The sequence below is a fragment of the Labrus bergylta genome, chromosome 9 (genome assembly GCF_963930695.1).
Source record: "Labrus bergylta chromosome 9, fLabBer1.1, whole genome shotgun sequence".
NCBI lineage: Eukaryota > Metazoa > Chordata > Actinopteri > Labriformes > Labridae > Labrus > Labrus bergylta.
In genome coordinates this window covers 18,660,441-18,686,467 of record NC_089203.1, presented here as the reverse complement: position 1 = coordinate 18,686,467, position 26,027 = coordinate 18,660,441, and the positions used below count along the sequence as shown (strand labels likewise).

General features: G+C 39.5%; 2 protein-coding genes across 3 annotated transcripts; one reads left to right on the top strand and one right to left on the bottom strand.

Annotated features, from left to right (window-relative positions):
* The first annotated feature begins 371 nt into the window (after positions 1-371).
* On the top strand, positions 372-8,913 carry tm9sf5 (transmembrane 9 superfamily protein member 5). Of its 2 annotated transcripts, XM_020635812.3 has the most exons (18): positions 372-664; positions 1,181-1,248; positions 1,377-1,470; positions 1,588-1,715; positions 1,826-1,955; positions 2,514-2,641; positions 2,808-2,922; positions 3,055-3,134; positions 3,238-3,343; positions 3,825-3,875; positions 4,256-4,388; positions 4,746-4,865; positions 4,974-5,031; positions 5,207-5,366; positions 5,490-5,641; positions 5,756-5,867; positions 6,056-6,227; positions 7,909-8,913. In XM_020635812.3, the coding sequence occupies exons 1-18, from the start codon at positions 527-529 to the stop codon at positions 7,974-7,976; spliced, it is 2,013 nt and encodes a 670-aa protein (XP_020491468.1). In that variant the 5' UTR covers positions 372-526; the 3' UTR covers positions 7,977-8,913. The 2 variants fall into 2 exon arrangements, with proteins under 2 accessions (XP_020491468.1, XP_020491469.1); XM_020635813.3 differs by lacking the exon at positions 3,825-3,875.
* Positions 8,914-13,206: 4,293 nt separating this feature from the next.
* Positions 13,207-17,558, bottom strand: gpr101 (G protein-coupled receptor 101). Its single transcript, XM_065958616.1, has 2 exons — positions 17,156-17,558; positions 13,207-17,020 (listed from the first exon to the last, which is right to left on the bottom strand). The coding sequence occupies exon 2, from the start codon at positions 16,676-16,678 to the stop codon at positions 15,338-15,340; it is 1,341 nt and encodes a 446-aa protein (XP_065814688.1). The 5' UTR covers positions 16,679-17,020; positions 17,156-17,558; the 3' UTR covers positions 13,207-15,337.
* Between the last annotated feature and the right edge of the window lie 8,469 nt (positions 17,559-26,027).

The window sequence follows — 26,027 nt, the reverse complement described above, 5'->3', positions numbered from 1 at the left end:
ACACGTGGATCTTAAGAGACAGAAACCGACGATTTTAATGGAGGGAATGATAAGCAACGTCAGTGTAACTTCCACGGTGTCAAAAACGTCAAGACGGCCAGAAGAAAATATGACGTCCGATTTTTTTATTTTCAACATAAAAGCACAGTGGTTCATGTGGATGTGACATGCAGACATGTAGCGCTAGTGAGCGTCCTCTTAACACGTTTTCATAAATATAGCTCTACTAAAATGCAAAGTACGGATTTTATACCCGTTTTAAATGTTTGACTCGTTAATAATTAAAAGCTGATGAAGAATTTGTATTTATTTCGAAAGTAAAACATGCCATTTCCGGTTACTGCTTTGTGACTTCCGCATAGCTTGACATAGCCGGACGTCACGGATGCTGGTTTGCACAGACAGGTTAGCTCAGCTGCTGCAGGAAGACTTAGCCTAACAGCTAGCAAACAATCATTTCCACCAGGAGAACAACTCTCCTTTCGAAACAAGATAATCAAAAAAAAACCCCGTTGCCTGGGAGAAAATGAAGAAGCGGATACACTTTGGTTTTCTCCTGGTTTATTCTCTAGTCTCGTATTTTTCGTTCGGCTCGGCGTTTTATCTTCCGGGTTTAGCCCCAGTGAGTTTTTGCGAAGACGGCAAAGGTGGTGAAGATTGCCAGGTATGATGATTCTTAAAAGACTCACAATTCTAGTTATAGGGTGGATAATGTGATAAAGTAGGCACTTACATACCCAGTTCTATGTGTTTACTTCCTCTGTGTTGCTATGCAGGCAGTATTTCTTTAGGCCCCGGCTATTACATGGAGCCGAAGCTCTGGTACCACTGATCAGGCTTTGCCAATCTTTGTTGACATTTGCTGTCACTTCCAAAGAAATAGATATATACTGATGTGTTGGTTTCGATTAACTTGTAATTAAATTGCTTGTACGTTTACTCTGTTGTAAATAATGATAATATTTACTATTAATAGTGTTATAAACTAATAAGTAGACACAGAAGTTATAATTGAAAATCTTGTGTTACCAGTGTTTGCTTGCAATTGACTCATTGTCCTTTATTTAATAACATTGTTTGCATGAATGGTGCAGAACTTAGTAACTACTCAATGCGACACAGATTCTGTCAAGCAAACTGAAACACTAAATGTTTTTGTTTCATCCTCTTTTCTTTTCAGACAGGGATCGAGCTGTTTGTCAATCGGTTAGACTCTGTGGAGTCAGTCCTGCCTTACGAGTATGATGTGTGAGTAACATTTAGTCTGTTTTTGAATTCATTTAATGTCATGTCTGGATTATTCTAGCTTTTTTTTTTTAAAAGATTGAAGTTCAATAGTATCTTCTCATTGTGTGTGATCCTCTGTACATTTTAAGGTTTGACTTTTGCAAAGATGTCAAAGAGAAGAGGCCTTCTGAGAACCTTGGACAGGTGCTGTTTGGTGAACGAATTGAGTCTTCGCCATACAAGGTGGGTGTTTCAGTAGAAATCTGCATAGCCTTTATTAAACTGCTTTTTTTTTTTTTTTTACACTCCATACAAGTTTAAATGTATTTTGCTGATCAAATCTGACTCGTCTACCCTCAGTTTAACTTCAAACAAGATGTGAAATGCAAGGCAGTGTGCACAAAGGCCTACAAGAAAGGCAACCAGGAGGATGCCACCAAACTGGATTTTCTTAAAATGGGAATGCAGTTGAACTACCAGCATCACTGGTTAGTTAAACACAGATAAGTAATGACTGCAGGGGGTATCACACCCTGGCACACCCTTTTATTCAGCAAGACATTTGTGGCATTAAAAAAACCCAATTTTCTTTTCTTAGGATCATTGACAACATGCCAGTGACATGGTGCTATGATGTGGAAGACGGACAGAAATACTGCAACCCAGGTTTTCCAATTGGCTGCCTTGTTACCACAGACGGCAGAGCTAAAGATGCTTGTGTAATCAATGTGAGTTGTTTATTCCTGTGTGTGTGAATGCATACTTTACCTGAAATTAGGCCTACTTAATTGGTCACGTGCTTGTGAAGTGATTCCAATTCTGTTTTCCAGGATCCACATTACCAGTGTTTCAGAATTATATAACCTTTTGTTTTGTTTTAATCCTCCTAATAATAACATTTTTTTTTACATCATGTTTGATTAGTAAAAAACTATTACTTTGAGTTTTTATAGAGCGCTAAGCATTATTGAATAGAAAATTAGCCTCTGATTTACAATTAATGGCCAGTCAAAGTCTCAAATAGTATTCATTATTATTTATGGAGTCACCATGAAACAATATTTCATGTAAATAATGAATGTTTACTTAAAGCAAAGTCAAAAACCTAATCAGAAACATGATTTCTTTATTTTTTTTAATCAATGGGTCCAGGCTACACAAGTACAAAATTAGACAACTGACATGTAGTGATAAAGAAAATAATAACACCCTGAACCTACAGATGTTTGTTTACATATTGTCCCCTGAAAAGTTCAAGTAAATAACATGCAGATTTGTTCTTTCAGTCTGAGTTCAACAAGAAGAACACATTTTATGTGTTCAACCACGTGGACATCAAGATCACTTACCACAGTGGAGCGTCAGAAGGCTGGAGAGGGGCTCGGCTAGTTGCTGCAACTCTTGAGCCCAAGAGGTAATTGTGTTTGGTAGTAGGATGATGTGATGCTATCGTATATAGATTTAGGTTTTTATTAAACTCAAAATGTTGCAGTTGAATAATTGACCATCCAAGGCTAACACTAACTGCATTTAATTTCTGAACTGATTCTGATTGATTTTGTGTTTTCTATGATCAACAGTATTAAACATGCGGATGAAAAGAACCCGACCTGTGAAGGAGTTAACCCAATGGAGGTCCCTGGGGAGTTTGACAGTGATGTGTCTGTAGTCTATACCTACTCTGTCACATTTGAGGTAGGCCTCCAAACTCTGTGACCAAATATATAAAACAACTTATTCTATGTAGTTCATATATAACAATAACTATGTTCTAAAAACATGAAGTGTGAAATCTGTTTTTTTTTTCTACTTTTACTTCTTTAACAGGAAAACAATGATATCAAGTGGGCCTCTAGGTGGGACTACATCCTGGTCTCAATGCCTCACACCAACATCCAGTGGTTTAGGTAGGGTGATCATCTTCACTTTGTGCACCACATTAACACTCTCTACCTTTCATTCCCTGGGTGTTAACATTTTTTGAATTGATATTTTGTCTTTGTTGTTCAGCATCATGAACTCCTTGGTCATTGTCCTCTTCCTGTCTGGCATGGTTGCCATGATCATGCTGAGAACTCTGCACAAGGACATTGCCAGATACAACCAGGTGGACCAGGTAAAGGCATTGTTGAGCTCTCTGACAGTTTGAGCTGATGTGTGCATATGAAGCCCTGATGTACCGGCACAAGTGAGGAAGGCTTTCAGATGCCGTTGTTGTACATAAACCAAAAAGGATAGAACTCTTAATGGTACAATGTGTCGGTCAATAGTTGATGTGTTACTTGTGTACTGCAGGGCACCATGTGGCCACCATGCAAATAAGCTATTCAAAGTATGAAAACCACATCACACGGGGAGCTATTTATTGTTAGAATAAAGACCTTTTTCTTGATTTTCTGTAGTCAGTAAACCTTATAGTTTATTAAAATATGTGATTGTTACTCAAAAAGATTAGAAGTTGAGGGTTTCACCTGGCTGTATAACAGATCTACTTGTCATGTTATCAAGGTTAAATGGCTAATGCTTGTCTGTGAAATATCCCCAGCACACTGCGTGCAGAGTACCCAGAGTTATCAATATTTTGTTACACTTCACAGGCAGACTTGATAAAGCTTCCCTCGTCCAAGGAAAAATCCTCAGTTCTCTATGTAAGCTTGTCCAAAGCTGTTTTGAACAAAATATGCTGCGGTTTTAAAATCAGGTGTTTGGGTGTGTGATTGCCGCAAGCAGGCACATTGGAACAGTATGTAAAATGTGGTGTGGTCCTTGTAGTATTTATCTGTTTGTGATTTTAATGTGCAAGTTTAAAGACTTTTCTCATACTTTGAGGAGTTTTTATAACCATTTCTGAAACTTTTTGGTTCACTCGGCTCATTCTTCATTTTGTTTAGCTTTGCTCTTGCACATGTCTAACAGGGAGATAATATTCACGACTTGGTGGTTGGTTAACCTTTCACTTTCATAGCTTGTATATGAAGTGTTTCCTTGATTGTGGCTGTTGACACATGGCTGTCTGCCTCCACACCAGGAGGATGCACAGGAGGAGTCGGGGTGGAAGCAGGTGCACGGGGATGTTTTCCGTCCCCCAAGGAAAGGCATGTTGCTGTCTGTATTCCTCGGACAGGGCACGCAGATCTTCATCATGACCTTCATCACTCTCTGTGAGTACGCCTTCACATTAGAGTGTGATTCTCATTAACACCTATTATTAACCCTCTTTTGCATTGAACTCAATCACATCTCATTTTCTTCGCACACAAAACTGTTAGAGCAATTTATATAATGTTATAATTGCACTTAATGGCTCCCTCCTGGTTGGTAACTGAAAACCAATTATTAATTTCACATTATTAAGTCAAGTTCATTAAACAATAAAACAGAAACCGTGTGAACATTTATAATAAATGATGATGTGCACCTGAAAAACACGAGTATAACAGACTTCATTATGGGCTATGCAGAAGTTGTAGTAGGTGTGAGTGAGTGTACTGATGCCTGTTTTTTTTTTACCACTGCAGTCCTGGCCTGTCTGGGTTTCCTGTCTCCTGCCAACAGAGGGGCTCTCATGACATGCTCTGTGGTCCTCTGGGTGCTGCTGGGAACACCTGCTGGTTATGTGTCTGCTCGTCTTTACAAAAGTAAGAACCCGGTGAAAATGGAGCTGCGAAGTCAACACAGAGTCTGTCACCATCTGTGTGATCTTTCTGATCATGATAGCCTCATCAGTCTCTGTTTTATGTTCTCAGCTTTTGGAGGTGAAAAGTGGAAGACGAATGTGTTGCTGACGGCGCTCTTGTGCCCAGGGTAACTTCACTCTCTGCATTTGCTTTGTTTTTTTGCTTTTTTCATTTAGTGCAATCGTTATCATACATTTCTGCTCTGCTGTTGCTAGCTACTTTGCCTTTGGCACCTTTTTTGTTCACGGAGAACAAAATATCTTCCCCTGCCTCATAACCCTTTGTCCACCTCCTTTCCATAGAATTGTGTTTGCGGACTTCTTCCTGATGAACCTGATCCTTTGGGTGGAAGGGTCCTCAGCAGCAATCCCCTTTGGCACTCTGGTGGCCATTTTGGCTCTGTGGTTTGGAATCTCAGTGCCCCTCACCTTTGTCGGTGCCTACTTTGGATTCAAGAAGGCTGTGAGCTAGACCTCCTTTTTTTTTGTTAATTTAAATTTTTTCTAGCTTGAAACATTTGATTGTTGACTTGATGTGTGTCTGTTCACGAGTTTAAAATCACTCTCCTGTTCTGATCCTGTGCAGGCTATTGAGCAACCTGTGCGAACAAACCAAATCCCTCGTCAAATTCCCGAGCAGTCATTTTTTACAAAGCCCATTCCTGGCATTGTAATGGGTGGCATCCTGCCGTTTGGTTGCATCTTCATTCAGCTTTTCTTCATCCTCAATAGCATTTGGTAAGAAGCCAGGAATGCGGGCCGTCCAGTTTGTGTCTGCCATTGTCTTTTGTAGCGACTTGCAGCCTCAAGGGTAAGGCCAGCTCTTTATCCTGTTTGCCTTTTATGTTTTAGGTCTCATCAAATGTACTACATGTTTGGATTCCTGTTCCTGGTTTTCATCATTCTACTCATCACCTGCTCTGAGGCCACAATTCTACTCTGCTACTTCCACCTCTGTGCTGAGGTACCCGCCCCAATGCATTCACACTTTGACAAATTAAAAAAACCTGTTTTCACAGCACATACTATTATTATCATGTAAATAATCCTTATTAAAACGACAAATCATCTTAAGTACCAGCCACGAAAATCTTGCTTCCAAATATATATTGAACATGTCACACTGATGTCTGTCATACTGTGTGTGTCCAGGACTACCATTGGTGGTGGCGCTCCTTCCTGACCAGTGGCTTCACAGCAGTCTATCTGTTTATCTATGCTGTGCATTACTTCTTCTCCAAGCTACAAATCATTGGAGCTGCCAGCACCATCCTCTACTTTGGATACACTTCGATTATGGTCCTTATCTTCTTCCTCTTCACAGGTGAGCCTTTGAGTTAAACTTCAACTTCCTGCTTGTTTTGTTACAAAGCAATAACACCTGTTATCGGTGGCTTTTATTGTTGGGCTGAGTTTTGTAAAAACAAATCTTGATATAGTCGGTTACAGTTAACTGTGTGTAAGTAGAAAAGGGTGTGCAGTGTGTGTTAAAACAAATGACATTAGCTGTGTTTACTTTGCGCACTATTTGTTAGGAACCGCTCCCTCCATCAGCTAGGCTCTCCTGCTAAGATTCAGGACCTTTATCCTGGTCTGGCTATATAAAAACCAGGAAGTTGTCCAAACTGTTTTGCAGGGTGTTTTATTTGTCAAAGATAAAGCGTTTCCTTTGTATTTGGTAACAGATAGTACAGACACACTGTGCAGTATTGTGTAAAAGAGCATTGATATGCAAGGGTTGAACCGCCAAGTTGTTTAATATTAAACAGAGACACTGAGGAAAATTAACCTCAGATGTTCAAAGTCCCTCCTGGTCAGATTCACTTTTGCAGACGGCTCTTGGTCAATGTTTACTGTTTGACAAACCAGAATCTAGTATTATCAGGTATTTCTTTTTTATACTGTAGATACAGGCAACACAATCACGTAGTGTCACGGATGATACCTACATTCATCCAGCTATAATTGCACTGCAGGCATATTAAAATGAATGAGCTTGTGCTGATGTTTGTACACATCTACACACACATGAACAGAACATCACGGCTGCTTTTTTCTCCATGTACAAAGGGACAGCAATTGACACATGTTGACATGGTAACGGCACTCTCCAGCCCTGTCCAGCTCTCTTGCCCACACCCACTCATATAATACTTAGGGCTGTGTGTTAGTTCAGAAAAAGGACCTCGTGCACGGCCTGATTATCAGCCTAGGCTTTAATGTCGCCCAGAATTATAGCGCTCTCCATGATACTGGATGATCGTGGCACTTTTTTTCTGCTGTTGTACCGTCATAAATCCAGATAACAGTTAGCCTGTAGCCCTGCTTGACACTATCTTCAGACAGAGCTGCAAGTAGCAAGGGGAAGAGATGTCAAAAGATTATCACTTAGAAATAATCCACGCATTCAAGGAAAAGACGATCACTTTCCCTCCTTGCTTCTAGTTTGGATCTATATAATCCTAAGCTCTCTCATTCCACATTTTAAAATGCGTATTTCCTTGTCTGTTTTTTTTTTTCACCTCTTCCAAACTTTGATGACAACTTATTTCTGGATTGGCCCCCCACTGAGCAGTCAGATAGGACTTTTTATACTTGCATGAAATGTATGCTGGATTTTGACCAATCTGGCTTCTAGATATGAGGGGAAATGTTCTCTCTCTCTGACAAACTGAAGTGCTGGTGATGAAGTGTCTGCTTTTTTGTGAAGATTTCTTTTACCAATTTTTTTTAAAGTTATAAGTTGAGTTAAAGTTTACAGGCTTTACAGTTTCACACTTAGAATTTTTTTTTGTGTCTGTGCTCTCTGAGAAAGTGTTTGCACCTTGTGGTTTTTCTTTTTATTTGTGCTTTACTCGGCTGTGCCTAAAACAGATTTCCAAAGGCCGTTATTCCCACATCGATTTTTTAAGTTGTCCAATGTGATCGCAGGAGTTATGATGTTATAATTAATTATAACAACATTATTTTTCAAACCAGTCCTCTCACCTGTCTTTTCTTCTCAGGTACAATCGGCTTCTTCGCCTGCTTCTGGTTTGTAAATAAGATCTACAGTGTGGTCAAGGTGGACTAGAGGACCAAGGGAGAGACTGAAGCCTTGCTGACGCAGTACCGGTCGCCCTCAGAGCTGGCTGTGTGATTAAGTGGTCCAAGTGGACCTGAACTGAAACCATCACTTATCATAGAAAAGACCTGAAGAGCAGAGCCCGTCCTCTTTTGTGCTTTAAACTTATGTTGCCGTTTTCTTTTAAAAAGTATATATAATTTTGTGTTCACTGTCGAGCAGTAATATTTTTGAGTGGCTCCTTGAAAATCAGTGTGGGTTCCAATGGTCTAGCTGTTCTAGTTTGTTTGGGTGGGGTTAACAAGAAGCGGTGAAATGTTTTTATTTAAATTTTCTAAAGGCAGTAAAATGTTCTGTATTTTGCTTTTCTATTCCCTTATGGCTTAATGTTTTGTTTTTCATTACATGTACTGATGATGAAAAAAAAAATGTGTGTACATAATACTGTATAGAGAGTGAGCGAGAGAATGCTACTTAAAGATTGTCACCATAATGAATCCTTCTGTAGTTTTCTTTCTTTTTTTTTAAGGCAAACATGAGGCAATGAGTCCTTCATTAACAGCCTGTTTGTAGGTCAGACATTCTATAAAACACTGACTTTGCTATGATAACATGTCCATCGTTTTGTATTTGACGGCTCGCTACATTTAAGCTTGTATAGAAATAAGCACTACTGTATCATACAAGATTATGTTACAGTGTGTTGTATATGAAGGATCATTTTTCAGTGACTTGCTTGATTTTGTTTTTACAACAGTAGGGATCATAGTAAGCTTCTTTCATGAATAAACTGGTCAGGTACATGTGCACTGTTGAGATTCGCTGATTGAGACATCAGCCCTGTCACTGTTCTGATTGGTTGCTCTTTCCCTCAATTAATATGATGCAAGTCAACCTGCTCATCAGGTCTTTGTCCCAACTGCCAATAAAAAAAAGTTAAACTTTATTCAAACTTGATGTGACATTACAACATAAATAGACATTACACTGGAAAAAAATGAAAGTAAGACTGGTAACATTTACAAAGCAACATTTTTTTTATTTGCAAATTTGTGCACACTATCTTTCATAAACACTCCGATTTTCCTTTGAGAATTTGGTCAACTCAGACAATGATCAGAGCAGAAGATGATCAGAAGTGAAAGTCCAAAAACACAATCAACAATAAACACGCTCTAATTTCATCGTTTAATCTGATGATGGTGATACTGGATCGTTTCAGATAATTATCAACATGTCCGTTAATCAAAGTAAAGGAAGATCTGAAATAACATTGACTTGATTGTGACAGATGATTTGAAGTCCGTCTCATGAAATGCAGAGCAATTTAACATTTAAAATAAAAGGATTCAACATAGTGTAGATGAAGTGTCAATGAAATAAGGCATATACAAAATGAGCCTTAAAAAAACACTGGAACTTAGGAGGAATATTTTTACATGTTAATGTGTTTAATATGCTGAAACTTAGTCTTCGTTTGGTTTATTTAGAATGTTAAATGTAATCAATAAGATGAACGTAGTCCTACACATATCATTATGTTTAGTATAGTTCAGACTAATATTTGTTGTTCTCGCATTTGCCCAGCAGATGGTGCTGTCTGTTTCATGATATTTACACTTCCTATGATTGTGCCAGGGTTTTTTTGAAGCAGAGAACAGAGAAGGTACTGCAAAAAAAAACAACACGTTTATTGTTGTGTGAAAGACCATTGCTACTGGACGACTACTTTGAAGGTTGCATATTATACCTTTCAACAGGAACTGTCAATTACAGAGTACAGAGCGGCAATAATAACCAATGCAAAGTCATTTGCAATTAATATGTGAAAGATCACTTTATCAAAGGAGAAAAAAATAACGTCTTAAAATGATATTATTTACTGTTATTTCCCTTATATTATTTTAAAACAAACCAAGCTCATTCCTCTCCTTTTGAAGTTAAATTTGCTTTTATTTGTGCCCCTTTGGTTGTTTGATATACTTCTGTTAATTGACATAATGTCAGAATTCTTGTTTGTACATTAGGCCTATAAGTGTCTTGAAAAAATAATTATAACCAACAATTTATTTTTGAAATTTCACGTCATGTAAAACAATTTTTTAAATGGTTCTAATGAATTGTCCCTGACTTGCGTAGCCTATGAACTAAAATTCAACAAATCAATATCACAAGAGAAAGATATAGTTTTTAAAAATACATTTCAAACTTTCCCTTTTACTTTTTTAGTGTGTCAGTGTTTAAAATATAATAAATAAGACATATATACTTATACATTAGCCCGTTCTGTTAAGCCTGCTCCAGGATGTAAGCCTATGTTTGCAAATTTTATCACAGTAAGTAAAAAAAAAAACACAAAGAGAAGGACCCAAGTGCAGCAAAGAAAAATATTTAAATAAACAACAAGGGAGAAAAATAGAAAGCTTACTCTTACAGTATGACCAAAAATCCAACTCACAAAACAATGTCCAACAAAAAATCCGAACACAATTGAAAAAGCCCAAAAGAGCAGGAGCTCGGCCCCAGTACAGAAACAATGGAAGGGCTGTAAGCTATTCTCATCCAGCTACTAAACATATCTCTTCAGGTGTCTGGCCCCACATGTCTAAGCTGCATTAACAGAGATTTGAAACTTCAGGATGTCTTTCACACACTATAATGTATATATTTGTTTGATGGCTTTGTGACGTAACTGTGTCAAAAATGTTGAGATATTTTCTTAAGTTCGCAACTGATGGCATTCACGTGAAGAACATCAATGAGTGTGTCCTGATCAACAGATCCAATGTTTTGTAGATCCCTGCTCAAGGATTTGTCTGCTTTTACACCGCAGGTCACACCGACTCATTCACATCCATTCACACACAGATGGCAGAGGATCCTATTTATCATCAGTGTTAACTAATCCATTCATACACATTTACACGCTGCTATTCTATTTAATGTCACCCTGATGGAGGTTTTTCTTTTTTTCTTAATTTGTTCAGGTGAAAAAGTTACTTTTAATAATTACTATTATTCATGCCAACTTCTTTTTACAATTCATGTTAGTTTTAAAGGAACCAAAATGCTAGCACCTATAGATCATTTAGCATGAAATAAATTTCAGATTCAGATTCACTTACATTATCCTCAATTATTTCCACAATGATGGACTCCTCAATCTTCCTGTTGTGAAGAAAAATCCAAAAGAGTAGGAGACTCCAACAGTGACAGAGTCAACAGATCGATTAGGTTGAACCAATTCCGATCACTTACTGGTGCTACCCTGGCAGGCCACATGACCAACACATGTCACATAACATTCACATAAATACTTCACGGCTATATTAACCCAACACACACATATGACATCACACCATGATTCAGTACTACAGTGGACAGTAACACTGCAACACTGGTGACAAAAGTCACACTACTACATACACTATCTTCAAGAATAAAAAGCTTCCACTGTTTGCACCCAATATATCAAAAATCATTGAACACAACTATTCCATAGTTTGTTACTCGTAAATTAAGTCAAACTTAAGATGAAGTAAATCCCTTCTGACAGAGACAATCTTTCAGCACCAAGTACAACGCATATTTACCTTCTCTGTTTAATGGTTCAGGGCTGAATTTCTCTATTATGACAGAGCAGACAAGAACCTCCTGCCACACAGACTCTAACTACAGTACATTCATCAACAGAATTTGAAATTCCTGGAAATGGGTGCAACAGAGAGATGTGCCCGCAGGACTGTCCCTTTCTGGTGCCGGTAGCCTAGTGGTAATATCCAGTACCCGACGTACAGAGGCTAAAGTCTCCAAGCGGGTGGCCCGGGTTTGAATCCGACCTGTGGCTCCTTTCCTGTATGTCATCCTCTTTCTCCTCAATTACGGACTATATCCTCTGTCCTATCTCTAAATAAAGGCAAAAACGCCCAAAAATGAACCTTTGAAAAAGGAATGTCCCTTTCAAGTCTGGCTCTCATCTCACCAGCAAACCAGGATGAATGACTAAAGCAAATAAAGTCAAGAAGCCAAAATACTATATCCCCAGCTGGTGGTTTTTTTTTCCAATACAAGATATTTCAGATTTCAAAAATGCATTATAACAGATATAATTAACTGAGTATACTCTATGACTATGTCAAAAACTGCATGTCACATTTTTTTCTGTGTGGTGGTCTCTGCCTTTTTCCCCTTTGCAGGCTTAGTTAACCTGTCTGTGTTTCTCCTCTTGAACATGATTTCTGCTGCCAGTTGCTGAGCATCTGGGCCTTGAGCTCTTAGGACATGAGCTCAACCTCATTTATATTAACCTGAGGGTTGCTCTCTTTTATTCCTCTTGGACTCATCCCAGCCATCACTTATTTGTCTTTGTTCTGATTTTCTTCACAACACCCCAAACCTCATTACATCAATATTCCATATGTACATCATTGACTTGACTGACACCATATTTGCATTTAAATCTTCAGTTGTTCACTCTTTAGCATATACGTACATGCCCTTCAGCCAGGTCATGATTACTGCTGCTTATCTAAAAAAAAAATTGTCATGACCCTTTACATAGGAAAACAAATCCTGCCACCTGCTGGCCGCTGTTGGAACACCATAAACAAGTTGGCAAATGCAGAGTAAGAGGATATAACAACAAACATCTGAAAGTCAATTGCAATTAATATGACATTCACAGAGTGATTATGAAAGGAGAAAAAATATGATTCAGTTTCACTGTTGTTTTCATTACTACTATCAACACAATGGCATGCTCATTATTCTCCTATAAGAGCAGTCACATTCAAATCCTGACCTGAATTTTGACTTGCAGAGAGTATACTAAGAGGAGACAGTAATTGTAAGAATGAAACAGTCCTTCCTTCCTGTTTTTCATTCTTTTCTTCCTCTTGCAACCACACACATTGTTTTAAATACTTTTTACATAAGCAATTTTTCATTATATCAGCTGATTACTCAAATACTTTATACTTGACTTGAATGAAAATCTCTTTGGCTCAACATCATCAAAGTTAGTTCTCATTCAATTAATTAATTAAATATTGTTTTGATTTCTGGAATTTCCTTCTCTCATTTCTTACTAGTCTCCCCTGCATGCTTACACAGAGTGTCGCTCTGCTTGGTGTAAAATGCAAAAAACTGAATACTTGCTGCAAGTTAATTTGATTATCGATCCTGCTTGTTATTTTTAAAGACACTGATTTGTAGACAAGGGCAAGCAAAAACACACATATTGCAATTTATTCACTTTTATTAAACAACAGACAACTTTAATTTAAGATAATGAAATCAGAAATAATACAAAATCACAATAGGAATGCCAAAAATATGTCATTTAAAAGCACTTTAAAACATTACTTTCTCTTCTAACATGATACACTTCTTTACAAACTGTACTTTGACCCTTTTCCCTTTACAGCGCAAAACTCATTGTTCAAGTTTGATTGTCATTGATGATACTGTAGCATCGTGGATATCTCTAGGGGGCTTTTTTAAATAAACCAAGGCTCAAAAAGAGTCTAGTCTGGCAGGTTTTGTTAAATGTTTCCCAGAAAGATATCACAGTCAGATAATTAAAAAAACAAAAACAGTTACACACTGGGAGCAACACTTGATCTGCTGAATATTTTACTCTTCTTTTTCCTAAAACGCTACAAAAACATGACAAAAGGTGTAGAAACACTTCAGGGAATAATGCACATAATGTTGTGCTGCACTTGACATCTTTTTGCAACACATCTACCAAATAAACCTAATGCCTCTCTGTGAGATGAGTCACTGCAAGCATGAAAGAAATTACATAAGAACCCACTCTCGGTGTGGCTCTAAACAGACAGGTACTGTATTAGGAGGTATCTTTACAAATCTACATGTATTCAGATGTCTGTTACATAAGATTGTGTGGCATGCAGCCTACTATAAATAACATGACTCGCCACAGTTCAGTTGTTGTCATACCTTGCTCTCCATGTTCTGTATATTTTCAATAAAAACACTGTGATTGCTCCGTGATAGGCTGACATCACAAATGCAGTGAAAACACCGTCCAAATACAGAGTGGCACATTTTAAAATGCACCTTGTTTAAGAGTTGAAAGGAAACATAGAGGCTAGGGTATCCCGTCAGGAAGAGGGAGTCACCAACTAACGTGTGTGTGTTCTGTCACTTACAATCACAATATATCACTTGTCTAGTCATATACTCAAAAGGCGCTTTAAGACAGATACTTTGACAGGAACACAAAAATATACATGTCCACTCACTCAACAAGCTGAGCAATGATGGGCTCTACAAATGAAGCCAAAAGCATAACCTGAGTTCATTAGTTGCAGACAAACTAACTCAAGGACAGTCTATCCTGTGCCCCTCATGCAGGATCACAGATACAACACATTACAAAAAACTTTAAAGGATTAAGAGTAGTTGTGCAGATACTGCAATTAAGTGCTTCATCAGGACGCCTATGGCCTGTAATTAAAACAAAGTAATAAGAACACCAACCACTTTTTTTAGACCAGATTGGTGTAAAGGTGCTTTCGGAATTTACTTTCTTAAGTATAGGTTGATTTAAATGCCCATTTTCTGTAATAACTATTAAAACAATACTGGCATCCATTTATGTGAGGAACCTTTGGTTTGTGTGGATTTTAAAGCGGTACATCTTTGTACATCTTTGTTGATGTTGTCCTCTACATGAGTAAGTTGTGTGTGTGTGTTTTTATCCTGCCCTCTTTTCACAGTAAAATGTATCACTCATTGTGAATATTTGCTGAAAAAAGACATCCCTCCTTCAACTTGCTCTCAATTGACTTGAGCGACCACTACCCCATGGCATTCGCTTTTTGGGCATTCAAAAAAAGAACATATAAATAATTAATCCTCATAGCTGATGGTCTTGTTTGCATTTGTAAATCATCAAGAGATATCAGTATTTATTCCCGCCTGTTTCATAATTAGTTTAAAACCCTTCACAGGAGCTTTAAAGCAGTAATGCTTGTTTGTAGAGGCAAGCAGCGTCACCCATTCTGCATTTCTGACATGTGATAGTAACACGTGTATGTATGTATAACAGTATTTACAAGTCTCATGTTAAGTCTCACCAAGTAAAAATACTGCCAGTGAATTATACATTCAAAACTGATCAATTAATGGTCCATTTTTTTTAAAGAGCTCATAGGAGTTTATCTTTTTCATTCACTCAAATGTACTTTGAAATGTTAATAATACCACTGCTCCCAATGACAGGATCCTTTGAATGAAAAAACCCTGGCGTCAGGAAGGCTATTCGCTTATTTGTAACCACTGTATGAAAAGATCTTCAAGTAAGAGTGAATGAGAACTATCTGATGAATACTCAAGGCAGTCTAAGTGCTTTGTTTGCTGTGGACTGTGAGCTCCCTCTCAGAGCTGATGCTGGTAGAGATCGTCTCTTTACGGCTGTCCCTAGATTTCCTCCAGGTTGGAGAGGACGACGTTGTGCACTCTTCCCAAGTCCGTAAAGGTAAGACTCGAGCGGTGAGGCTGGGCAGGTGAGAGTTGACCCGTAAGCGTCCCTCTGTCGTAGTGAAGCAGCTTTCCCCAGCAGAGCTCTGTCTGGGACGACCCTGTTTGCAGAACATCCCGCAGAGCAAAGCCAGGAATTCTTTCCTGACACTGCGGTGCATGTAACCGTAAATGTACGGGTGGAGGCAGCACTGCAAGAAGAAGAGAACAAGGGCAAGGGAGGAAAGCCAGGGGGGTACAGCTGCCCTGGCACTCATAGATATTGTATTCAGTATGCTGTAAGGCCCCATGCTGAGGATATATGATGCCATGATCACGAAAACCACCCGAGCTGCCTTGCAGTGGTAGTGGAAGCGTCTCTGTCTAACTCGAACAGGGTACCCCCTTGCTGAATAAGGGCCATCAGGTGAACTGGCCTGCTGTGGCTGGCGCTGTGCCTGTGGGCTGCTAGTTGCTTGGAAGTCCTGCGGGCAGGGCTGGGAGTAGGACTGCGTCTGTACGGGGTGCACAAGCGCGTTTTGCCTCCGAGCTGCCCTGAATACCATCCAGTAACATCCAAGCATGATGAACACAGGCAGCCAGAAGGAGAAGGTGGACACCACTGCAGAGTACGACAGACTGGAGGACCACACCACGGAGCACACGTTGTGGTGACGGTCAAAGTCGATGGCCCCCCAGCCGAAGAGGGGTGGTGTGCTTTGCAGGAAGCTAAGCACCCAGGTGCAGATGATCAGGTTGGTGCCCAGGTGAGGGGTCATTCGGGTGGGATAGGACAGAGGGTGGATGATGGCCAGGTAGCGATCCACAGAGACAACTATAATGGTGTTGACGCCAGCAAACGCGAAAAGGTGCATGAGCACCACGAGAGCTTGGCACAGTCTGGCATCCAGGGGCCACACGCCCGGCACGGTGGCTGCTATGGCAAAGGGCATGACTAACACTGTCTGGAGAAGGTCGGCCAGGAGAAGGTTGAGGACGAAGCGGTTGGCCACGTGAAGGAGCTGAGGCTTCCTCTGGAACACCAGTAAGACCACCACGTTGCCAAACAGGGACACACACACTATGAGTGATATGAGCAACATCTTGACCACACTGTTGGCAGTGGAGGACCAGACTGGGTCTTGACTGGAGCTGGTGAAGCCAGACTGCCAGTGTACATCAGTGATATTAGTGCCCACACCGAACACCTGAGAACCTGGCATTGTTTCTCCAGTAATTGTGCATGTGTGGTCTCAAATCAAGTGTTTACCATAAACCAGGTTGGTCCCATCTTCATAGTAAAGGAAGGCAAAAACAGCTCAGGTTTGTATTTGCTTGAGCTGATGTAAATTGTCTTTCAATGTATCTTAGGTGCAAATATGAGCATGGTCTCAAATTGCTCACAATGCAGCCTCACCTAACACAGACCACCACCGGGAATACATTTCTGTGGATTCATCCATGGGTAACCTGTAAAACTGTTGGTGACCATGACGGATTTTCCATTCATCGATTTTCAGTTATTACCCCACCGATCCAGGCCTTATTCTTCTCTCAGCCCACATCTGCAGAGTGAAAAAAAAATGGAATTTGTCTGGCGACAACAAATGCCACCGTTCAAGCCTTCGTCATCATCGACTGACAATATCCAGACCGTGGCAAACACCGCGGTTTCCTAATCTGCAAATGATTTATAATACCTTGAAATGATCAGTGAAGCGATGTTTGATTCTCGGAGATGATGCTCATTCTGCTGCTGTGCTCGCTTCCCATCGTTTTCTCTCCCGTATCAGCCTCAGTCTCCATTCAATGGCAGCAGCGAGCTTTCACGGCTCAGCTAACATACGCTGCGTGTCTTCACCCAGCGGGGGTCTCTCATCCAGACGAGCATATCTCTCCCTCTCTGCTCTTTACGGATTTCATGGCATAGCCTACTAGACATTTATTAGCAGCCTCTTTTATCAGCTTTGGGTCCTCGTCAACAGTTTTAGGCTACTTACGGTCGGCTCTTGTCTCCCGAGGTGTCAGAAAAAATGAAAAACCAAGGACACCTGCACTGAGATCTCCCCCTCGCTGTAGCTTGTCATCGACCCCCTCCCATCCGTTTTTTTTTTTTTTTTTTTTACCCTTTCTGTTATGAGTGCGCAAGTGCCCGACATGATTCTGTCTGACACGTTCAACAGCCTATATGCTGGTATGGAAAGCTAGAACCAGTAATTTATTCCCCTACTCCCATAGGCTTTTCGAGGATATAGCCTAAGTAGAAAAAAAAAACGCCACAGAACATCAGGTTAAACACATTGGAACATAGGGTTTTAAATAGGCTATTTGTTAAAAGCAAAATGTAACAAGAGTCCAATTACCTATGTAGCCTATATCAACATTGAAACATTCTGCAATAAATGTCCTCCTTTTATTTCCTTCACACCTGATTGTCCATGTAACCATTACAACCCATAGCATCAGAGCCAGTCCCACACATCTCCTTAGTAACAACAAGTGATTTAATCAGATGCCTCTTTATGGGATCCTCACATAATGGGATGGCTCTTAGGGCAAAGAACAAAAAGGACTTATGTCAGTTTACAAGTGTTTTTGCAGAAGACCAAGCCCTGGGTTAGGAATTGTGGTGTTAAAAGTAGTCTATAGTGTGCCTACATCGCTAGAAAAAGGTCAAATAAAAGAACCTCATATCATTTTTCAGAATTATTTCTGAAGAGCCCTTCATTTTTCCTAGTTCTCAATGTTCTTTTGCTTTTTCACAACACTAAGATATATAGGTGGCAAAACAATAACTCCCCAAGGTGCTACCTGTTTCACACTATAATCAGAAGTAGGAATTGGCCTACAGAGGTGGATAATTTCTGTCCCCCAAGGGACAATGAATACCCCCCATAGAGTTTATTAATAAACCTCAAGTGGAATTGAGACTGATTTAACTCTTAGATTTTACAGCTAATTTCCTCATCAATTGAAATCTTATTTTTGTAAGGCATGGTTTGTGTTTAAGTACACTTGAGAAAAATGTAAATACATCATCAAGTCAATATCAAGTTTTGAATGATTCCTACTCAAATCAATAAACTGTTTATGAAAAGGATGTGAATATGTCAATACCCTTTAGTGGATTTTGCATCATGCTCTCTGTCTTGCTTTAGAGGCTTACGTTTGAGTACTTTTAAAGCTTACTTTTGATTGATTTGATTTAAAGGTCCTTTGGCTCCTCCATTGTTTCCAGTGACATTGTTTTATCTTCATCAGTTGATACATTTCTTTCTTTCTTTCTTTCTCTCTTTCTTTCTTTTTTTCTTTGCCCCATCAGCGGAGCTCCCTGAGCTATACTCTCCCAAGGATTTAGAAGTCAAACGTCAGAGTTTCAATCAGTTTTTTTCAGTTTTTTTTCAGTCACAATCATAGTACTGCAGGCTAATTCAATATTTATTTTAAACTTTAAAGCTGCTGTTAGACTTGGTTGCAGTTATGCGTGATCTGTGCCAGACTTGCAATATCATTACACACCTTTTAAGAAGCACTGTGCATGAAACTTCTAATATATTTGTATAAAAAAAGGAATTTGTTCTTGCTTTACGGATACAAAATGTAAAGAAAATGCAGGTGTTATTATTGGTTACAGATCATCCTTCAACCCCTGATGGGGTGGAGATGAAAACTATGCAGAGACTGATTAGTTAAATAAACCCCTGTTGAACTGAGCTGTAATGTAAACCATTACTTAGAACTTTGGACGGTTCTATGAACACAGATATGCATTAACATGTAGTTTTTTTGTTAAATTTGTCTATTGACAAGTTTTCATCCAATGATCTCTTTATTTTCTGTGCTACACATAAGCAACCCTTTTAGGTTGGAAACAAAAAAACTTCAACATTTCAGCCTTTCTACAACAAAAAGCATTCATTAAGATACACAGAAAACAAAAGCAGTACTACATTGTTCAATCCAATTAGTCTGTAGCTTACATGGCCAACTAATCAACACTCATAATTAGTCGTTTTATTTCAAGTCTTTGCACTGTCTGTGCTTTCCAAAAGCCTTTTGATGTGACTCTCGAGCACCCTGTGCTTTAGATTTAGATTGCAAATGAAATGCTGGGGACTGCAAAGGGGTGGGAGATGTTTCCCTTTTCTCGTGTTGAATGGACTGTGGTTCAAAGGCAGACCCAGGCCTGCTGCCTCATGGGATTGTTAGACTGTTAATACAGTTAGAACCTGTGCAGTGACTATAGGTACCCATCGCTCTGTCTGCAGCTGTGTCCTGCAGATTCTCTCTGATTCAGTGTCACTCACTGACACACACGGGCCGACAAAATCAAACACACTCTCACAGCTCTCCCAGCTCAGAAGAGCATAACCCGATCTCAGTTTCTCTCTCCAATGTCTATCCTTGTGTTCATTTTGTGAAAATATTGTATGTAGTTTAATATAGTTTTAAACATTTAAGACAAATATTACTGTTTTTAGATAAAATTACGACCATTATTTATCATCACCATTACCTAACAAAAACTTTCAGCAAATAAAACATACGTCAAACTTGTTTTTAACTTACTAAACTCCATAAACTCCATATTTGTTAAAGTCTACTTTAATTGCCTGGACATTTAAACTTATGATACCAGTGTTTCCTATATATGCATCTAGCACTGGAGGGGCACCGCTGCTTAAATATGTCCTCCGCTGCTGATTCTTATTTTTTTTTGAGTGGGGAAAGGAAAGGAAAGTTAATAAAAGGAGAGGAGAGTGTTGAGGAAATTAGTAAGAACTTGACACTTGAGAAGTGAGCTAACAGAACATTCAATGGATGAGAAAAAACTCTTTCCTAACCACAGAGTCGCAAAAATCCAGTGCCAGAATACCAGCCATGCCATGGAACTGCTAACAGAAGACCACCAAGGATCCTCCGGGCCACATCATCATTCTCACTGGCACAAACGACCTGAGAACACAGAGAGAAGAGGTGGCCAAATCTCTTAAGAAAGTAATAGATAAAGCCTCCGCAACATTTAATTCTGTGAGGGTTGTTATCTCGACTCTGCTACCCAGATGGGACTTCCACCCAGCCCTAATCCAAAGGGTAATGCACATATCGCCAGAGAATGTATGTATGGAGTGTATGTATGTGGCACTCCACCCCACTCTGGACCTGAACAGCCTTTAAACCACCAGGTGCACATCCTCAAGGCAACAGTCCCAGTGTTTGCAAAGACCCTGAAGGACGTTGCACTCAACCGCAGACCCAACACATCCCACAGAAGAAACAGAGAGATGAGCACCTCAGACAGACCAACATCCAGAAGACCTGCTACACCCAGAGGACCTGCTCCACTCTGAAGACCAGCTCTACCCAGGAGACACCCGACCCACTCAGAGGATACCCTTCTGCACCCAGAGTGCATCCTGCTACCCATTCTCCTGCACCCCAGGCTAGGCCCACTCCCCTCCTGCCAACCCCACACCACACATATGCACAAGCTCTGAGCAAAACAAATCCCATCCCCACACTGGACTGAGCTCAACCCTGTGACCTGAGCGTACATCAGATGCTCAGCGAGCTCTAGACAATCATGGTCCAGGCCTAAAACACTGGATTAACACCACCGTAAAATATGGAATACAAATCTTTTATAATTTCATCCTGGAATATACAAGGTCTGAGGTTGTCTGCCTTTGGTACTAAGAGCAGAAACCCTACAACTACAGAGAGCTGGTAGTACCATCCACTAAGCTAACAGGAATCAAACAACAAAGAGATTCAGGCAGCATGTTGATATTGTACAAAACAGAACTTTCCCTTTCCATGAAGATACTCAAAAAATGAGCTTTTTACATCTAGTTAGAAATAAATAAAACACTAACCTCAACAAAAAATGCATCATCATGTGTGTTGCCTACATCCCTCCAGTCGAATCTCCATACCATAAAGAGGGCATGTTCTGCATCCTAGAAGAGGAGATTAACCTTTTTCCGGCTGGTGGCCACATTATAGTGTGTGGCGACTTTAATGCCAGGACAGGACGAGCAGCTGACACCCTCAGCACACAGGGAGACAAACATCTACCAGGAGGTGGAAACATAAATTCTCCAGTTATGCCCCCCCCAGACACAACTATGACAAAGCAACAAGCAAACATGGGTCACAACTCCTGCAGCTATGCCATTCACTGGGCCGGTACATACTAGGCAACGGTAGGCTCCGAGGGGACTCCTACAGTAGGTACACTTACAGCTCATCTATAGGCAACAGTACAGTAGATTACTTCATCACTGACCTCAGCCTGGAGTCTTTCAGAACGTTCACAGTCAGCCCTCTAACGCCCCGGTCAGACCACAGCAAAACCACCATTTACCTTAACAGAGCAACAACCAATCAGGAAGCACAGACACCAATCAAACTACAAAAACCGCTACAAATGGTTTGACGGTGAATGTCAAAACATCTGGAATCAATTAAGGAACCTATCAAACCAAAAACATCAGACAATCAGAACATACGCCTTCACTACAGTGAAACATTAGAAACCAATTAAATTCTATTGCAGTGTTTCCCCTATATGCATCTAGCATCTAGGACAGTGGTACTCAGCCTTGTTAGAGCCACATTGACCAAAAAATATTTCTGCAAGAGCAGCAATAGAAAAAACTCTTTCTTTCTTAAAATATGTGTGGGAAACAAAGTGACAAGACTTGCAAATAATAATTTCTGCTGACAATACTTTTTTAAATAATTACTTTGGATTTTTTTCTCCAAGTAGGACCTAAAAGAGCCACAGGTGGCTCGAGAGCCTCGGGTTGAGTATCACTGATCTAGGAGGTGTACCACTGCTGAAATAGCAGTCTAGTTGTGGTTCAATTCAAAAGACTCAAGGATTGACAAAATTTTGCATCAGCTTGCTATTATTAATGTGACCTCACCAAAAGTCACATTAACCATGTCTGCTATGGGGAGGTGAAATAATACCCAACATGCTTCAGATGTACAAGCCTGACATTTTCTTTAATGAAAGACATTATTGCTGATGTGAAAGAAAATTGCAACACACTGCCAAAAATGGTCTATTATATGCATTTTTTCAGTGTCTAGTGGTACATTTTATTTTTAAAGATTTAATTTGGGGCTAAGCCATCTGCACCCCAGTGGTTAATTTTTTTTTGGAAAGCACCATTCTCAAAATATATTAAGTTATTGGTGCATGGAAATACATCATTTATAACCATGCATGACAGGGATAGATAGACAGATGCTTATTTATTTTGGAGTTGATGAAGTGCAAAAGAGACTTAAAATGTAAGTAAATAGTTTGTTTGTAAAATGTTATGTTTTTGGCCACTAAGGGGCAGTAGAGCTAAGACGACAGGTACACAATCCTCACACAATTTTTGATGCTCTTTCCACTGGCATCTATTTGCTCAGCATAAAACAGCAGATAAGTAATAGCATCACCTATTTAAATACGCAATGACATTTTTTGGATTTTGGATATACTTGTGACTATGAAAGTTTCAAAACAATTCTGAAAGTTTCCAATAAAAATGTGAAAAGAATTTGAAAAAAGGTTGAATTTTTATATGAAACACCAACATTTCCAATGAAAGTTGCCAATGAAAACTTTTTTTTTTTTTCATGAAAGTGCAGGAATATTCCTGAAAATTCCTAGTGAAAGTCTTTGAAAATATAAATAATATTAATCTAAGATACAATGTTTTCTTGAAAACTATAAAGAAAATGTTCCAAATAATCTTAGTAGATGGACGGACTGATAGATGGATAGATAATTGATTTATTCCCAAGTGTATCCCATAGCTAAATATCCTGACCAACATGAGTTTCTGTGAAAGTAACAGAATATTTCCCGCCATTTTTTCCCCCAATTTCCAGGAAAAATCTAATTAAGTTTTCAGACAATACTCTTGACAATAGTTTCAGAGATTCAGATTAAAGAATCAGAATATTCCTAAAACTTCCAACTATAGAATAAAATAAAAACACATCCCTAAAAATGCCTAAACAATTTCCCTTGCAAGATTCATTCATAATTCCAATCTAAATTTCTATCAAATTTCCAAAGTTTTTGCTTTCTATACATTCTATTGTAAATCCCCAAATTAAGTTGAACATATCAAAAAAGATTTTTGATAATTCCATGAAAACAGTTGACACTAAGAACATTTCAAATGAAAGTCTCTGAAATTCCAACAAACGTTTTCTAAAATTAGTTGTTGAAGGAAGTGCTTTGTGACAATCTTTTGTGTTCTAATCTTTTTGCTTCGTCTGCTACTTCCATATTGTTTTTTAACGTCATGTTTTACCTTGGGAGACCCCCCGCCCTCCAGTTGGTTATTTCCAATGCAACAAAATCTGGTGTCTTGCCGCTGTGTTGGAGTTTCTCCCAGCGAACTAGAGAGTCACCCTCCCTGCAACTTCAGGGTGCAGAGAGGACTGCTCTGACTGTTGTGTGTGCATATCCACCCAACAGCAGTTCAGAGTACACAGGCTTATTGGAGTCTCTGAGTGGGGTCCTGGAAGGGGTTCCGCCTGGGGACTCTGTAGTTCTACTGGGGGACTTCAACACTCATGTGGGCAACGATGAAGACACCTGGAGGGGGGTGATTGGGAGGAACGGCCTGCCCAATTTGAACCCGAGTGGTGCTTTGTTGCTGGACCTCTATGTTAGTCATAGATTGGCCATAACAAACCCCATGTTCAGGCCAAAGATCTATGAGCAACTTTGTGGTTGTTTCATCAGATCTGCAGCTGTATGTTTTGGACACTTGGGTGCAGAGAGCAGCAGAGCTGTTGGATCAGATGGCGGGGAAGTGCTGCCTGACAGACCTGGTGAACCCAAATGTGTAGTGCAGGTGAACTGCGATCAGCTGGTGGAGGCCCCTGTCCATGGGGTCTTCAACTCCCACATACAGAGGAATTTGTCTTTCATGGCTGGGGAGGTTGGGGACATTGAGTGGGCAATGTTCAAAGCCTCCATTGTGGAAACGGCTGCTAAGAGTTGCGTCCAGAAGGCCATCCATGCCTGTCATGGTGGCAATCTAAGAACCCGCAGGTGGACACTAGCAGTGAAGGAAGCCATCAGGCTGAAGAAGGAGGCCTTTTGGGATTGGTTAGCCCAGGGGTCTGGCACATTGAGCTCCCACCTCTCCCTCTTTCGCTCTCTGTGCATTCACATCATATTACTGCATGTCTGTAATTCTTCATGATACATAGCTCAGTCTGTAGGGGCTTAGGTTGAGTTCCAAAAGGGTGTTGGTTCAAGTCCCGGAGTGGACTGAAAAGTCTGGAAATTGGTCTGGAAGCTGGAGAGGTGCCAGTTCACTACCTGAGCACTGCCGCTGCCGCTCTGCCATAAGAGCTTATTTTCCTTTTCCCCCCTCTTCTTTAATTTGACTCTTTCTTGTTTTGCTTTCTTTTACACCTTATTGAGTATGTTTTCTTGTTAGCTTTATTGTTTTTGCTTGGACTATAAATTGTCTCTGTGTTACATGTTTCTCTTTAGGAGGGCCACTCGACAAGCCCCTCTGGGTTTTTTTGCTCCTCCAGCACCTTTCTTTCAAAATGGATATTTTGTTAATTAACTAATCATTATGTACTGTCTGTTTTTCATTGATCTATTATGTTAGTTTTTGTGTTTTGTTTTGTGCAATAAGATAAAAAATAAAATAAAAAAATGGTTCCAAAACGACCTTTCAAATAGATTCTAATGTGTGAAGGCTGGTTCCTTAAATACAATCGCGATGCTAATTCTGTTAGTCAGTTAATGGCATTTTCCAATTGGTTATATGTTAGCATCAAGCTAACGAACTAAGATATACATGCACCAGCCGGCACTGCCAAACATTGGGCTTATCCAAACTGCAGCGCCCCGCGTAAGCCCTTTCAAAGCTTCTTACAAAGCTTCTCTAGCAAGAGAAATCTCTTTCACCTTTTGTGCTTAATGCAAGTTAAGAATTAAAATAGAAGTTTGTGTTAGAAATTCTGTCTTTGAAACTGAAGAACACATTGCTTATCCATTATGTTCTACCTCTCATGTCAACACGTTTTTTGACTCTTTCAGAATTTACTCTTCAAAGTAAGCTTCTATGTTTTCTGCCTTCAAAGATGAACTATGTAAATAGGCCTGCAAAATCTTTTCAGGAATCTTAAAGGATGTTTAATGTAAAAACATTTTATTTCTGATGGCTTGAAAATTCTGCTTGTTTTTCCAGTTATTTTCCATGTAAGACAGACTACATGAGTTTTTATCGGAGATATGGTCAGTGATAACAGTGAAATTAAAGTTCAAAAGGCCACCATCTCGTGTTTGTCTATCTTTATAAACCTTTTATTAATAAGCTTTTTATGCCACATATGATGTGTGAGTTTAATGTTTGGAGAGTTTCTTATTTGTATGGATGTAAGGAAAGTTAAGGCCTCCTGACAGAAAATACTTTATTTTTGTGAATCAGATGATTCGTATCTGGAGCATTCTTTAATAAGGAACACATTAAGGTCAACATGTGATTTTAAAATCTCAAGATACTTTGGACTTAAAATTTCCCAAAG

Coding starts and splice junctions, on each gene's coding strand:
- tm9sf5 (XM_020635812.3), top strand. CDS start 527: ATGAAGAAGCGGATACACTTTGGTTTTCTCCTGGTTTATTCTCTAGTC. Junction 665..1,180: donor AAGGTGGTGAAGATTGCCAG/GTATGATGATTC, acceptor TTTTCTTTTCAG/ACAGGGATCGAGCTGTTTGT. Junction 6,228..7,908: donor TATCTTCTTCCTCTTCACAG/GTGAGCCTTTGA, acceptor TTTTCTTCTCAG/GTACAATCGGCTTCTTCGCC.
- gpr101 (XM_065958616.1), bottom strand. CDS start 16,678: ATGCCAGGTTCTCAGGTGTTCGGTGTGGGCACTAATATCACTGATGTA.